The sequence below is a fragment of the Girardinichthys multiradiatus genome, chromosome 7 (genome assembly GCF_021462225.1).
Source record: "Girardinichthys multiradiatus isolate DD_20200921_A chromosome 7, DD_fGirMul_XY1, whole genome shotgun sequence".
NCBI classification, from domain to species: domain Eukaryota; kingdom Metazoa; phylum Chordata; class Actinopteri; order Cyprinodontiformes; family Goodeidae; genus Girardinichthys; species Girardinichthys multiradiatus.
In genome coordinates this window covers 47,703,682-47,721,023 of record NC_061800.1, presented here as the reverse complement: position 1 = coordinate 47,721,023, position 17,342 = coordinate 47,703,682, and the positions used below count along the sequence as shown (strand labels likewise).

The 17,342-nt window shown below is 41.3% G+C and overlaps 1 protein-coding gene across 9 annotated transcripts in view; it reads left to right on the top strand.

The window, feature by feature from the left end:
- Nucleotides 1–1,048: 1,048 nt before the first annotated feature.
- tns1b (tensin 1b) overlaps nucleotides 1,049–17,342 on the top strand; it is a 185,824-nt gene continuing 169,530 nt past the window's right edge. For 5 of the 9 annotated variants that reach the window (XM_047370744.1, XM_047370750.1, XM_047370760.1 and 2 more), the window contains exon 1: nucleotides 1,050–1,264. In XM_047370744.1, the coding sequence (XP_047226700.1) occupies nucleotides 1,178–1,264 (87 nt within the window). In that variant the 5' untranslated portion in view covers nucleotides 1,050–1,177. Of the gene's footprint in view, nucleotides 1,265–17,342 lie in introns of all 9 variants that reach the window. The other 4 variants (XM_047370759.1, XM_047370754.1, XM_047370749.1 and 1 more) reach the window with 2 other exon arrangements.

Here is a 17,342-nt window from a genome sequence, read left to right as displayed (position 1 = left end):
CACGGTAGCTGCAGAACTGTTGGCTTCCACCACATCCCAAAGATGTTCTGTTGGACTGAGATCTGGTGACTGGGGAGACCATTGGAGTACAGATAACTCCTGTTCAGTTTGAGACGAGCTGAGCTTTGTGACATGGTGCATCATCTTGCTGGAAGGGTCCACTGTGGTTAAAAAGGTATGAAGATAGTCAGCACCAATGCTCAGATAGACTGTTGTGTTTATAACAGTCCTGTTGATGGAAGGAAGACTTTCATGTTGTTTCCACCAGATTCTGACACGACCATCTGAATGCTAGTCCAGACTCATCGGACCTGGCGACGTTTGAGAGATCTGTTCTGGTCCAGTTCTAGTGAGTCTGTGTGAATTATAGCCTTTGTTTCCTGTTTTAGCTAACAGTGGTGACACCTGGTGTGGTCTTCTGCTGCTGTAGCCCATCTGCTTCAAGGTTCCAGATGTGTGTACAGAGATAGTGTTCTGTGAAACCAATAGTTATTTGAGCTACTGTTGCCTCTTCATCATCTGGAACCAGTTGGCCCATTCACCTCTCCTGTGTGATTGGCTGACTCGCTAATTATGACAGGACGCACCTGAATAAAGTGAGTGTATGGTTGTTGCTCTGCTTCAAAAACAACCAGCAGGGGGCGGTATTGCTGCATTAAAAGCAGTTGAACTTCAGCGGTCCTGCAACACCGGTCTCTTCTGTGAAAGCCTGAGTCTGAATGTTCAGAATAAATATTTGAGTCCAGACTAACAGATGCAGCTAAATTACAAATATGAAAAAGCAAGAAAGCTTTTCTTCAATACCTGGCTGACAAAGTAACCTACAGCTTTTAAATTGACACGTTATTCCAGCTTCTCCAACATGTGCTCTTTAATTTTGAGTGACAGCATGAAGAGCCAATCAGAGAGCGGTTTGTCAGGACAGACGTAAAGGTGAGTGAGTGTTGGTTAAAGCTTCAGCCTGCAGACTACCTGTTTGTTCTCCCAGACTGGACCAGCAGCTAAAGAAACACCTGGAAACGTCTCTGCAGGACTCATTCGGCTGAAGAGCACAGTGATGCTGGGGAGGTCCTGCAGACCGCGGAGAATGAAGTCCTGATTCTCTGCCTACAGCAGCAGGAGCTGGGAGGAAGCGTTGGTGAATGGGTCTGTGGAAGTGTGCTGCGGCTGTGCTCGGATGGGATGCACGGTGAGCTTCATCTGCTGCGAAGAGGACTTTCTGCAAATGCCCCTTTACCAGCATGAGGACGAGAAGAAGAAAGAGGTGAGTGGAGAAAGTTGTCACTGCTGACTACTGATCTAACGTTTTCTTCTGCATGGTTCTGTGCAAAAGTCTCCAGTAAACCCTATTCTCCTTCCAAGCAGCCAGACGTCCTTATGATCTGTTAAGTGGTTTTCATCAATAGTTTCCCATAAACTATGAAGGCCTTTGAAAGTTTTATTTGTGATCTTAGCTGCTTTGCCTCGTTTTCATTCCAGTACCTGACCCTTTAGAAGATACTCTCCTGTGATCCTGTCTGTCTACCTGCATCCATGTTTCCAGGTCTAACCTGCTTTAACTGCGGCCAACCTATCTTCTTCTGTTTGGGAACATGGTAAACCATTCACCTTAATGAATGCCACGGGTCAAATAAAAAAATCCCACTTCCTTCATGCTTGCAGCCTTTTACAGGCAGATCATAAGATCTACCTGTCTTGGATTTTCTTCCTCTGCTGATCACAGCTGGTTAGTTATGTAAAAGCAGAGGAACATGGAGGAAGAGAGCTGTTTTTGTTTTTCTATCAGTCTGAATCTGAGATCTTCCACATGTTTTCCTCCTCTGAGCTCTCGGTGAAGATAAACGGAGCTACCCTGTGGCTTCAGCTTGATCCCAGCTTCCATTGCTATAAGCTGTGGCCGTGATAACAGGTGAAGAGGTTATATTGACCTGATCACACGCCAAATTTAGTTCAGAAACGGTTCAGTTTCCTTGTTTGCTTGGAGAGCTGCTCTCCTGTACCTGTTGGTGTTTTCTGGCCTGCTGCTTCCACCTCTGTCTGTTGATGTTTCCTAACCCAAACTAAGATGTCTCACTGGAGCCTCCATATCCCTCAAGGAATCTGGTTTCTCTTTATATTTGGTGAGAATGCTGCTGTGTTTCTGCTTGTTTGTTCTGGCTGATATCCTTGTTTTGGTCTCTTGTAACTTTTTACCTGTTTAATATGGAAACATAAATATGTGCATGTTTGGATTACAAATAATATCTTGTTTAAAAAAAAAAAAACGATTAACAATTTATCCAAAAATAAGATGAGATGTTTGAGTCCTGTTGTTAGGAGATGCAGGGAGGAAGCTAACCACTTCCTGAGAAACGTTTTAACTCTCATTAAATTGTAATTGTTACAACCTTTTAATAAAGAGTTAAAGAAAGTGAGAACACCACAGCCAGTCACTTTTGGATTAATGCAATGCAGTAGTAAAACATTCAGGCCTGGATCAAATCTCCCAAAACCTTGTGACAAAATGTGTCGTGGTCTGAGGAAACCAAACTTGAATTTCTGGGGAAAAGTTCCATATGAGGTTTGTTTGGCCCATTAACACCACTGAACATCTGCAAGACAACATCATACCCGTAATGAAACATGGTGGTGGCCGCTTCATGCCCTGGAGGTACTACTTTTTGGGATTTTGGATGAGATGGATTCAATTATGTGAAGTTTTTTATATAGCAATTTCGACCCAAAACCTTCAGGTGTCGGCTAGAAAACTGAAGATAAAGAGGGTTTTCTTTCAGCTTGAGTGAGTCCCAGTAAACGTCTAAATCCACAAAAGAATGAGACAATGACAGAAAAATTAAAGTTCAGGAATTTTTGTCCAAGAATCCAGAACTGAACCAGAAAACCAGTGAGGTCTCCTGAAGAAGGCTGTGGTCAAGAGAACTGTTTGAACCCAGAGTAGGCAAATATTGTCAAGATTTGGGATGCTAACAGACTCTTACCAACGAAGAAGAAGAAGCCGAATTAAAAGGTGGTTAAGCTAAGTATTAGTTGAAATGTTTGCATGTTTATGCCACCAGGTTGTTTAACCCTAAATCCATTTACAGGTTGAGGTTTACAGGATAAATGATACAATTAAGGTGATGAAGGTTTCTAAATGGATTTTCTCTTGGATTCAGTTTCTACAACATAAAAACTTGTCATTTTAAATGGGGTGTGTATACTTGAGTCTCTGTGCAGTCAAATCCAAACTTTTTCATGCCCTCAATTTAGATTTCTGATAATAAAAAAAAATCTATATTTTTTTATTCAACCTGGAAGTTTGTTTCCGATGGGAAATGAGATGGACATCTCTCAAACAACAATAAAACGATATAAAAGGAGCATCAATTTTGGAAAAATGTTATTTAAAATCTATAACAAAACTGCCATGTCAGATTATTTTTTTCCTTTCTCAATAATCTGCATTACATCAATCAAACCCTTCTTCTATTTGGTCAGCAACTTTCTCCACGTCTTCTCTGGTATTTAATGATTTAGCTTTTATGATGAGGTTAGAAGGCCTCTTTGCCATCACCCTAATCTTTAGCTCCCTCCACAGACGAGCATATTCAGGTCAGGACTCTGGCTGCTCCAAAACGATTATGACTTCGAGCTAGAAGAAACATGTTGGTCAAATTGAGGGATGACTTTAAACCTGTCCTGCACCTCTAACAGGGAAAGATGTGCTGCAATTAATTATAATCCTAATAATTTATTGGATCTAAATACAAATCACTAAAATTTGTTCTTAGCCAATTAGCATTCAGATTTCCCACTGATAAATGGCAGCCATATTTTAATAATGCAAATATAAAATGATGTATTCTGTAGATAGACACATACTTATATTTACAACAATGCACATGTCTTTTAGTGTCTATTGTTGTCTGCACTCATGTGTTGCATTACCCAGTCTATTTCCTTCATTGCTGGGAAGCTCCAAGGGATCCTGCAGGCCTTTTTCTCTGCTTGAGGTGTCTGGTGGCCAAGACTAACAGCTGGCACTGAGGCCTGTCATCTTGAATGCCAGCAGAGCTGCGGTTCAAGTGGTACTGAAGTGTTGGAAGCAGGACGCACTCATGAAGAATGTAAATAGCAGCATCTGAGAAGCAAGTTGAAGATTATTTATGTCAAACTTGGTTTGTAGAAGTTTAAATTTAAGGCGTTAGATGCAGGTAAAAGCTGGTTCCACCTGCTTTATGTGCTCCTAACAGAAAGATGTCTTGGCTGGTAATAGATGCCCACATTAAGTGACATACTGTTTTTCTTCTACTGCCAGACAGGCCTCCATATTAAACATTAGAGGGTAGCTCCAATCTTAAAATGGCAAACTGAACCCTGGTGTCAAATGTTGAGCAGCTGATCGGCCAAATAAAAACAAGTAGTTGATCAGAGGAGGTGGGGCTGCTGCTTTTAATCCATGAATCTCTCCCACCATGAACCCATTCCTCCTTTTATTGATTCATTTTTAAAACATTGACGTTATTTCTTATTTCTGCAGGTTTGGGAGTTCGATGACACCTTTACTCAATGCTTTATTATCTGGTTGAATTCGTTAAAATGCACCAGGCTGATGATTCAAACACACCCTGTATAACTTTTTAGTTTTCCAAGCTTTTAAGTGAGGTTTAAGAAATGGATGTTTTGCAGATAACAGTTTTTAATCAATGTCTAAAATCTGAGTCGCTGCCAGATGATAAAATCATGTGGTTTGTCTCTTTAACCTGATTATTCTCTGTGCTTTTGCTTCCTCCGTTGTCTCGTTCCGATACCAAAACACTGTGCATCCAGGAGAACTTCTCAGACGGATGTAGGATCTTGTTCTCTGAGGGGAGTTGAAGGAATGGTAAATGGACTGAACTTATATAACACTTTTCCAGTCATACAGACCGCTCAAAGCGCTTTACACTAGAGCCACAATCACCCAATCGCACTCACTAACGCTCACACATTCATACACCGATACGCAGATCGGTAGGCAACTTGAGGTTAAGTGCCTTGCCCAGGGGCACATCGACCTATGGCAGGAGGAAGCTGGAATCGAACCCACAACCTTCTGATTGCAAGACGACTACGCTTCCTACTGAGCCACAGCCACCTGGAAGGAGGAACGAATTAACTGGATTAGATGCAGATGACTAACACATTGCGGTCACAAGTTGAGGTCAATAATACTTAGGGCTGCACAGTGTATTGAAAAACAATCATTGTGGTAATGTGTGCAGGATTGTGTGGATGCGATGTTTGGTTGGCTGTAATATTTGAAGCATTGTGCATTAACACTAGGGATGCACTGATAAGAAAATTACGAGGATGAGATCCGGGATACATCCAGCTTTGCTCAATCGTAGTGATAACGTCATTCAGCTTGATCATCTGTGAGGAGCTCGGAATACAGATGATGCTCCTCCACAATGCAAGCATTGACCTGAGAAGGTGATCAGGAGGCCTCCTGGGAACCTTTCTATGAAGCTTTTCTGGGATGGCAGGAGAGAACAAACGGATCTAGAACTACTGTAGCTGGAGGAGCTACAGATCCCTTTGGGTCAGGAATGTTTTGAGTTCCTCTTCTGGACCTGTTACCTCCAGAACCTGACCTCGGTTATGCAGAAGACCATAGATGGAAATTACTAAAAGCCAAAATGGTACAACCGGAGGGTGGATGAAACTGGAGTAACGCTGCAGATCCGCCTGAAAAAGCAGGAACAGTGAAGGTTTCCAGAACTTTGAACATTTTACACTTCAAGTACATTTGTTCATATTTTTCCAGTGAGAAGCAGGTTTCTGCCACTTAGTGTATTTGGACCAAACAGTAATCCAGATCATTCTTCTTTTCATTCACATGGCTGAAGGAGGCTCTTTCTCTCGTTGCTGAATTCCCACCTAAGCGCAAGACAGCAGGCGGGGCGGGCTGGCTGGGGGGCTTTTCCTGAATTTGAGGATTTTTGATGAAGGTATGCAGTAAACTCTGTTACCTGCCGCCCCACGCTGCATTCCAGCGGATGCTTTAACAGTTGGGGCACAGTGCGTCCTCTGTGCACCATCCCTGGGGAAGGTCTGTCATTTCCCTCCAACCTGCCGGCGCTGACCCGCACACGGGCCGCAGAACAACACCGTCTCTGTGTGTTAGTCTGTGGAGAGGTGTGTGTTCGACTCGGTGTTGTCTCAGCAAATTTAACCTCTGTCAGCTTACCTTTTACTGCCCGCACACACAGGAATTTAACCTTTTGTGGACATTTCTGAGGTTATGTTGGAGAGCTGCAGGGTTGAAGGTGGTGGACAGAGGAGATGTTGCCTACATGGAAATCTGCAGGAACGTTTGAGTCTTTGGTTTTATGGATTGTTGGTGTGTAAAAGGTTTAATGTCTAGATGTATAAAACAACTAAAATTATTTATAGCAGTCCAACATCTGAATATTTAAATGCACCATTAAAATTTTAAACATTTTTTAACATGAACAGCTTGTTTAGTGTCAGGCCAGAGAATCAGATTTTATATCCAGATTTTAAGTAGGCCACTCCAAAACCTTTGGACAAGCTGGTGTTCTTTGGATCTTTGTTCTCCTGCAGAATCCAAGCAAGCTTGAACTTAAGCTCTCAAACTGAAGGTCAGACCTTGTTCTTCAGGATTTTCTGGTTCCGACCAGAATTCATGGTCCAGGCCCTGAAGCAGCAGAGCACCAGCTGACCATCACATTACCACCACCGTGCTTGACTGTTGGTATGATGTAAAGAGACGCACACCTTCCAGAAAGGTCCACTTTGGTCTCGTCAGTCCACAGAATATTTTCCGACAAGTCTTGAGGATCATCAAGATGTTTTAGGTAAAAGTGAGATGGGCCTTTGTGTTTTTTTTGGGTCAGTAGTGCTTCGGACCTTGGAACTCTCTGATGGAGGCCATTGTGGCCCAGAATCTCTTTCTTATCGTTGAATCATGACCTCTGACCTTAACTGATGCAGTGAGGCCTGCAGAGCTTTAGATGATGTTCTGGGTTCTTCTGTGACCTCCTGGATGCGTCACTGATGATCCCTCAAGAGTAATTCTGGTAGGTCAGATGTTCTCCACTGTTCCATGGTTTCTCCATGTGTGGATCATGGTTCTCACTGTGCTTCACTGGAGTGAAGAAATGGCTTTAAAACCCTGTCCAGACTGGTAGATGTCAGTGACTTGGTTTAACATCAGTTGTGGATTTTTTTTTTTAGATCAGGGCATGACGTGATGCTTTTGGAGATCTTTTATCCTACTTCATCTTGTCAGACAGGTTCTGTGTAAGTACTCTTAAGGCTCCTTTAGAGTCGAGCGTATTTTGAGTGGTGCGTGCTTGGTGTGAAGAAGAGGAAGACAACTGTGAGCGCACCACAGAGAGTGGCAGTGACACCGTGTGTCCTCGCAACTGGTTCCTTGGACCATGTGTTACACATAAAACGGTTCAATGTGGAGACATGCGGACATGTCCACCGGATGCTGTAAACAAACTAAAAAAACATAAAGCCTTATGCAATTTTCAAGACTTCTTCTCAGAATCGTTGGGGATACGTCTCAGATAATTTTACCTGAAATAGTACAGAGAGGATTAAATTCTCCATGTTTTCTACCAGCTCAGAACAGCATCTGCTTCCTGTACTTACATTTGGTTCTGCTGCCCTGGACACATCAAATCAATAATCAGACCCAACGTTCTCACCTGGTTTGTAGTGACGGGTTCTGGTTCTGCTGTTGTTTTTCTCTACGAAAACCAAACCACTGGAGAAAGTTAAAACTTGACCAACTTGTCGACTAATTCCGAACTAAATGAACTACAGGTGTGAAAAGAACCAGAAATACTGAGCTTTTTCCTTTGTTTTTTGCCAATGTGTGTACTTTGAGTTAAAGTACTTTTTGTTGTATTTCTTGTGATTATGAATATGGATATATTATTTAATATTTAATCAAATAATATTCCGGTCTGTTAAGGGTTGTCCTGTGAATACCAGCCCAGTAAGGCGATGGTATTAGGACAAAATAGAAAGATGTGAGACGAGCTCTGACATTATTGAACAGCATAAACTCTGCACATATATGGAATGAATTCACACAATTTATTAAAATACAAGAATTTATTAACAAAAATAAGTCAACTCAAAGTCAAACATATTTCAATCAACAAACTCTTTACTTTGCTAAAACAATCCAACTAAACTACCAAGCAGAATTAAAGAATAATGACAACTAATGGACTATGTACAATATAAACAAGTTGATTAAAGATGATTGGAAATTATGACCAAAAAAGTGATGCAACATTACCATGAAATGTTTATGTTTGAGAACCAAGGATTATCTTGAAGAATCTGGAAATGAAGTTAAGTTAGTCTTGGAACCAACTTAGACAATAATCAGCAAACATTTAGACAACCATTCACAATGCAAGATCAGATAAAATATTATTTTAATAAAATAATGTTTTAAATAATGATCTGCTGAATAAAACCAACCTCCTGGATGACTATTTCTCAACGGGGTCTAATTATCTGCCTTTATTTATTGAAATAATATTTAAAGAAATAGTAAATTAATATTTAAGGGAATATTATTTTGAATAGGAACCAAATCTTTCTGGATAAATGGCGCTTAATGGTGTTGACTTAGTTGTCAAGTTTAGTAAAATAATATTTAAGGAAATATTATTTTACTAGATTGAAAAATAACAACCTTTTTGGGTAAATTATCTTTAGTAGGCAAAAAGTCAAGCAACGCTTGTACCTTAATTACCCTGTTAATGAATGAATGAATGAATGAATGAATGAATGAATGAATGAATGAATGAATGAATGAATGAATACCAGATACACAAACAGCAATTCATTCCTACTTAACTTGGTGCATATGATCGCGTGATCTTATGACACTCTTGGATCCAGTTTGATGAGTTGTGTCTGTTTACCAGGAAAGAGACATTAGTGCGCTGTGTCCGTCTGTCCAGTTCCTCTGGGGACCAGCGTGGAAGAGGTCAGTTTTATTCAAGCAGTGACGTCACGGGAAGTCCGCTGTTATTCCCTTCTTGTTCCTGGCTGTGCTGGAAGTAGGTTAATGCGATTTATTTGGAAAGTTCTTACTGGCCTTTTAATGTTGTAACCCATGGCTGGGGTCCCAACACATTTCTATTCAATTCAATTCAGTTTATTTATATAGCGTGTTGGGAGTTATGATTATTGATTTATTAATCTTGATCAATAATTATAATAAAAAAATCATAATTTGACAAAATCAATTTCTTAACCAAAATCCTCATTTATGAATCGAGACCAGAGATGTTTCTGGTGTTGTAATTGTGGCTCAACGCCTTTGACAATTACAACCGTTAAATACTCAGTAATAATTAATAACTATTACCAGAGATGTCACTGTTTAATCGACCGTTTCTGCCGAAACGTGTGGAACTTTAACCTTATCTTGACTGACGAATCACTCTTACACAAAATAAACACAGAACGCCTTCTGTTATCATCTATGTGAACATTTATTAAATCATCAGCCTGATACAATCCGTTCTTCCGATTTAATAATCTTCACCTACTCAAACATGCAAAGTTCTACATAACGGGTAAAAATATCTAACTTAGGAAAATAAAGCAAAACAGCAGTGGGTGTGTATGGAATCAACCAGCAGTTATGGCAAAAATGATAATATGACGAAGGGGTGTGGTTGTGAGTGGAGGGTGGGGCGCAGCTCCAACTGTAACTCAGTTATACTCAAGTCATAAAACCTCCCCCAACTCTGCGAGGTGACCAGAGAAAGAGTTATAAAACTTTTGGCAACAAGCTAGCAAGCAGTGAGGTTGAAGACGAAGGAAAATGGGGAATTTCACCATGAGGTTATTTTAACAGTCCAGTCTCACAGCGCACCTCTCAGGTGTTCAATACCCCACAAAACACACACAGAGCTGGGAGCGCAGCTGCTTCCAGACATCAACACGACACATCAAAGTTTCAATAACAAGGTTACATGCACATATCATTCAGAACACATTAGATTCTAACTGCACTAAAAATCTCCTCTACCCTGCCCGGCTATTCCTAATAAAGAAATAAAAAGATTAAAATAAAGGATGGGTTTTACTTGGAGAAGCTTCTAGGGCAGCGAGTGAGAGGGAAAAAGGGGGTGAAGCGTTGCTGCGCGTCCGCAGTTAAACTCCAAGAAAGCGGTCAGTCTTCGTACTTTGGCCTCCTTGGCGAAAAGGGAAAAGCGTGATCTGACCATTAAAGTCGACTTGGGATGAAACACGGTGGCGGTTCGTCTCCTCGAAACTCCGTGTTTTTAGTTACGTATTAAACTTACGTCTTCAATCGGCAAAGTGAAATTTCTGGCCTTCCTAGTCCAGAAACCTCAGTTATGAATTGTTTGTTGGCCAACGAGAGAGAATAAATGAAATCCACTCGGGACTCTTCTCCAGGTGATGCTTCAGATGTTGGGGATCGGGTCACGATCTCCAGCTGAAGGCGGAGTGTTCAAAATGGGTGCCTCCATATATAGCGCCCTGTGACGTCAGACTTGGGGCGTCCCGTCATATTAGTCGCAATGTCCTGGATACAAAATGGCCGAAAACACCAGGGGGCCTGGTGGCGTAGTCCAATATTCAGCAACAAGTGGTCCAACAAGCGCCAATTCACAACACATGTCGTCTCAAGGTTCTTCACAACAGTCAAGTTCATACATTCCAATTAATCCTAATCACTGATCAGTTCAGTCAGATTCAGTTATTTATTCAAATTGGATAAAAGGTTTTTCTATCTAATTCTATCTATTCAGAATTAAGTCAAATATATTTTTTAATACAATTTTGAAAAACCATTTATTTAGCCAGTTATGTGTTCATTTTAGATTTGATACAGCAACAACCCTAAAACTTGAGTATTACTTGTAAACTTTTTCCCGTTTTGCAATAATCGGCATACCAGGCTGTAAAGCTCTCCTTCATATTAAATGTGATGAATGTGTTAATCTCAGGCCAGCAGCGAGCGTTGACTTGAGGGGTTTGTGTTTGCTTTCTGAGTCAAACTCTGCTTTTGCATTCATTGGATCTGAGAATCCCATGAACGGATATTTCCTTCGCTGAATCGTTGATGCATGACATTGTCCACAAAGCCTCTGGAATAAGAAGATAAAGCGATACAAAAGAGCTTCATTGAGCTGCTTAAAGTGACTCTAATTCAGTTGGCTGAGCACCATGGACAGAATGACGGTCAGGATGATGGATTAAGGCATGAAGTGACTGTATTTTTGCTTCAGTCACAGTTATGTCTGGTTTTTAAAATGTAAATCAGAAGTTTCCTTCAGCCTGGGACCTTGTAGCATCAGTTCTACATAATGCACTCTGTTTGGCCCTTTACCAGCCTGGCGTCTATGGCTTTGTGTTCCTCTGAAAGTGGCCTTTATTCCTCAGTTTTGTTGATTTTTCTCCATGTGTGGGAGGGATTTTCTTGTCTTCTCTCTGATATTTGGCAGCACGATGAAGCATTTGCTCTTGGCAACGCTGAAAAGCCCCCACCAAAGACTTACACTAGAGGCTTTTGCAGCCTTTCAGAGCACTTCCGAGTGATGGACAGGCAGCTCAGCTCTGCCAGAATTCAACCCTTTTCTCCAAACATGTTCTTTGTTCCTTTTAGCAACCCCGTTTGTTTTTCTTCCTAAGTTTTTCAGGAAAAGTCGGATGCCACGGGGTTGTGGGGGTAATTGCTGTCACGGTGAAGCAGGAGTTGGAGCTGGGCTCCCACGTCGCCCAATCATGTTTTCATCATCAGGAGAAGGATTTTCTTTACGGACGTAATAAATCTCCTCTGTGACATGCTACATTTACTCTGAATGCACGCAGGAAAAAAGACCCCAGGATTTTTTTTTCCTCTCTATACTTTAACACCAAGCCTTGTAACAAGCTGAGGCAGATCATTGTTGCTGCTTCGCCCTCACTGCGCTTTCAGAGGATGGGTTTGCAACACATTCCGATGCAGAAGAATTTCAAAGGTATTCACACTGGAATGTGGCTTTTTAGTGGACTCTGAGGGACATAAGGAAATGGATCCATAAAGTGTGTTCAAGCCAAGATGACACATGTACAATCTGATGTAGCTGCCTTTTAGTCTCCTAATGATCCAGGAAAAAACCTTGTCTTGTTGGAAATAAAGGATAATAAAATAAATACCTCTTTTATAAGTATAGCTGAAGAAAAGACGACACATTTGTTCCCTGATCCCACCCTGTGCACCAGGCGGAGGAGTCTTCATGACATCACCCTCTTGGATACGATGCGACATGTGTTGCATGTGTCTTAAACTCGACAGGTGCTGCTCTGGCCATATTTATATCATGCATACAGTTTGTTTTAGCTTGCAGAAGGCTGTGCATGCTGCATCTAAAAACACGCTGATTCCATTTTGGTTTAATGTCAGATGATTGGAATTTGAACATAATTTTGCTGCATCAGTTTTTTATTCGTTAGTGGCTCCATAATGTTTTTGGAAGGTTTAATGTTGCTCATATACTCATAAGTTCATGACGTTGCTGACATTTTACTGTGATTAAAACTTGTCAGAAAATCAAAAAATTAAAATTCATATTTTCGTTTAACTCCACCCTTCAGGGTTCTCCACAGCAGACCATCTGCCTCCATCTCACCCTGTTTCTACCTTTCTTCTCCAGTAGACCAACTCTCTTAGATTTATCCTTTATCCCTCTGACCATCTCATCCTTGAACCCCTACATTTCTCTCAACCTGAGCTGTCCCTCAGATCCTCTCTCATTTCTCCCCTTGTCCATTTTGCTTGCTCCCAGGGAACATCTCAACATCTCCAGCACTGCCTCGTGTCCTTTAGTTAGTTCATCTATCTCCAGACCATCCTTTCCTTTGGATGGTTGACCTCAGATATATAAACTCATCCACTTTCAGTCCTCCTTGCAGCTTTACTGTTTCACCTTTCTCATTTTTACATGTTCATTTTAAATTTAATTAAAGGCCTAAATATTGAGGCAAAAGGTTGCAGTTATTCTTTTAATGTAGTTCAGTCCATGTTTGTTATTGTCCCAAAACCTATTTAAATCATTTAAGACTTTTATAGCACATTTATATGTCTGATTTTCATACTTTTAATTACATTTTCTAAAGTTTTCTCTGTTTTCAGCAATTTCCACAGTATAAAGTTCAGGCCTTGGATGTAGAAACTGCAAAACTAGTTTGTAGAGGATGGATGGAGCTGAAAGATTAATGATGGACAAACGAATGGATTTTGGGTGAATGGATAAAGTTAGGTGGATGAATGGACAGACATGTTGGGTGGATGTGTGGACGGACTGATGGATGGATGGACACATTAGGTAAGGTTGTCCAAAATCATTCCCAGAGGTAATTCAGTGATCAGAATCAGCAGCGTTGGAGGGAGGACTCATCTAAAACATGCAGGACAACACCTTTTAAGGCCTGGAGCTGGACTGAGAGGTGGGTGGATGGAGGAAGGATCACAGGTGATCTGCCTAAGTGATAAAGTTAAGAGACAGAGACGGAGGAATGAAGATGTTTTAATATCTTCAAGACATCAGAAAAACGTCGCAGCCCGTGGTGTAGAGGTAGAGCATGCAGACCGTATACAGAGGCTAGAGTCCTGGACGCAGCCATCGGGGGTTCGATTCCTGACCCTTGGTGCATATCTTCTCTCTGGCCATTTCCTGTCTGTATACTGTTAAATAAACGCAGCTAGTGCCACAAAATAAAAATAAAGAAATGTCAGAATAACAAACACATGGGGGGACCCAGGTTCCTCAGAGGGTTGAAGCGGGATGTTGTACACTAGGCTGGATCTATAGTGTGTAAGGTGCTGCTGCACCTACATGTGGGTGGTGTTAACGCCCCAGTTGAGACAGAGGTTAAATGGACCGAGTTTCATTTGCTTCACTGTCTTTTTGTTGAGCTCAGAGGTGAATCATTATTTGTGTCAGCATATAACTAAACACTCTGCTCCTCGTAGCCTTCGATCACAAGCCCAACATCTCCTGGATGTTCCTCGTACGAGGCTGAAAACCAAGGAGAACCGGACCTTCAATCTGTGGCTCCTAAAGTGGGGAACAGTTCACCACCACAGCTTCACTTTGCTGACTCAGGAGAGAGTTTTAAAACCCTCCAGGCTTTTATTTTATGATTTTATTGTGCTTTTTATGTAGATGTTATTATGATTGTCCTCTGTGATGTTGTGTCTGTGAAAAGCGCTTTACTTACTTGTATACTTACAGATCCAGGACACTCAGGTTGAGCAGCAGAGTCTTTTAATCTGCTACTTTGCATGGAAGAAAGTTGCCCTGTTAACTCATTCTAGTCTTTGCTTTGGAGCCATGTTCAGTCCAAACAGAACAATAAGTCTGGTGCGTAGCCCTGGGGAGTGGCGCCTAGTGGTTAGAGCAGGGCGCTAGTGTCCTGGGAAGGCTGCATGTTTCCTGGTTCGAATCCCACAGACTATGGTCCAAAGAAGGATCTTTTGGTCACAGCTTCAGCATTTTTACCCGAAGCAACAGTTGGCTCGGCGGTGAGTAAGAACGCTTTGCAAGAGTTCAAATTCTGGGAGCAAATGAGACTTCAGCTTCATATTTTCTCAGTTCTTGGAGGATTTATTGATAAGAAGACTCAGACTGACATGCTTGTTTTTATGTCTGATGTGGGACAAAAATAGACTGTCTGAAAGCCCAGTTTATTTGCTTTAATGGAGTGTATTGTAATCAGGAAAACACACATTAATGAACATTTACATATAAATGTGTCTGATTTTATCTTCCCACTAATTCCCACCTGTTCTCTGTTGGCAGGTTGATGATTAACACATTAGTGTAACATACCTGTGCGAACATATTGCCCATATTAAAGTTAATTGTGCTTGTCAATAGTCCAAACGCTGGAAGTTATGGTGCTTTGTGACCTTTGTTACATTCAGGTGACTTTTCCAGACTAGGCAGTGACTTATTGGATAACTTCTCTATCTTTTTACCTTTAATCCAGTTTCACTGCACATTAAAGTAGTCTGAGAACCTAATCTGCTGCCTCCTGCATGCCACACAGCTTTGGCAGCTGTGTGGCATGACTGAAAATAGCCCGACTGGCTCCGTGTCGTTCTATTGTATCGGCTCTCACTAGAGGCTGTTCGGGTATGTGAGTAATATTGCAGTTGTTGACATGAGATGGGCCTGATTCACTCATCGTTTCATAACCAAGTCCAGTACAGTTCTGCTTCATAATCAGAACCAATGAAAGCATTCAGCAACAGCTGCTTAATCTTTGCTGTAAACTACATTTTTGTCTCTTAATGACTTATTTTTATATTGTATATATTTATATATATTTATATTCAGCATGCGCATTTTTTATTGAGATTGTAAATGGTGTTTAATGCTGGAGAAAGCTCCTGATCAGTTTATTGAACGAACCAATAGGTTTTTATCTTTGCCGATGGTCTGACCTCCCATGACGGATAGAAAGACTTAACCGTTGTATATTCAGATAACGTTTTGGAATGAACAGAGCGAGTTGCTTTAAAAGCTGCATTATCAGAGAACAGCTCATCACAGGACAACACTGTTACACATGCCTTTCTCCTGCGTTTTCGCTTTTATGGCACATTCCTGAGATCTTTGTCATTCAGTGCAATTGTCTTTTACTGCTGCTAATCCGTGCCGTAGCCAAGCCTTAAACGCGTGTAGTCTTAAAATTAGACACTGAGATTAGTGCTTGGCACGTTTGTCGAGTGGCTGAATCCACTGAATGCAGGCCGAATGGGCAGCTCTATGAAAAGATCGCCTCAATATAGTTTCAATCAGGAAATGGAGACAATGGCATGTTTGGGACATTTTTAACTTGTTACTGTGAGTCTGTTAAGTTTCGAGTTCACTTGAATCCACTTTGTTCATATGGTAGGAATAAATTAATCCAGCCAGGTGTAGTTCATCAGAGTAACTGATCATCATAAACGTGAGTACCTCCAGAAGAGCAGAGGTTGGACAGTTTGCTGCTCTCAGGTGTACAGCTGTGGTGGATGGTGGTAATCTGGATTAGGTCTTCAGGGTTTCAGGCAAGGCAGGTTTATTTGTATCGCACATTTCAGCAACAAGACAATTCAAAGTGCTGATGAGAAAGGACATTACCTTGGCATGATAAAGGAAAGTAAAGGGAAGTTGGACTGAAATTAATATTGGCAAAAATTGTGATGGTGATTATGTTAAATCAGGTTTTCTGCCGTTTGGCTTCTTTCCTCTCCTTCTTATCTGTGCTTCCATCACTGTGACCTTCAGCATTTTGGGTAACATCATTAGTGTCCAGTATGAGGATCTGCTGCCGTGAGGCTAAATATTACAATCGGTATGTAAAATGCAAGTTCATAACACTTGGAATATATCAGCTAACAGCTATCGCTCTCCAAACAGTCCTTTGTGATATGAATATTAAACACTCTGATATTGCGATGACGATACATTATGCAGCACTGATTTGGAAAGACTGTAGCAATGACCTTAGAGAGGTAACTGTTGCTGTCCATCAATCTGAGAACTATCATCAGGACTTTTCTTTCCAGCAAATTCAGACCCAGGTCAGACCATTCAATGCTCTGAGAAATGACCAAAAACCCGAGGGTTCTTTCTCAGACCCTACAGGCCTCAGTTTGCAGGTTAAATTCTAAAGGTCATGACAGGACAGTTAGAAGACAGACCCAGTATGGCTGTTGGGAAGGGTCGAACGAGAAAGCCTCTTCTCTCTAAATATGGAGGCGCCACTGGATCTCATGATCTACAGCCAGATGTTTGGAGAAGACCAACGGCATCATATCATCACAAACACCTAAGAGCTAAGCAAGGTGGTGGAGGGCTGGTGATTTGGGCTTGTTCTGAGCTGCAGGACCTGAGCATTTTACAGTCACTGAGTAGACTATGAACTCCACTGCAGACCAAAGTATTCTGGAGTAAAATATGAGACCATCTGTCCAACAGTGGAAGTTTGGTCCAAACTGGACCATTAACAACAATGATCCCAAACACAGCAGCAAATCTGCAACAGAATAGATGGAAAAAGACAAGGCTCAAGGTGCTGTAACACATAGTTAAAGTCCAGGTCTCAACCTGATTAAAATGGTGTGGTATGGTCTTCAGAGAGCCTTGCAGATACAAATGTCTGCAAAACTCATTGAAATGAAACAATGCTGGACAGACTATTCCACCAGAATTGCTACTAAGGCTTGTTGTAAAAGCTGCTGGATCCAGGGGTGTACTTAGCTTTTATTGCATTACTCTGTTAAGAAGTCATGCACACCTTTATACCCC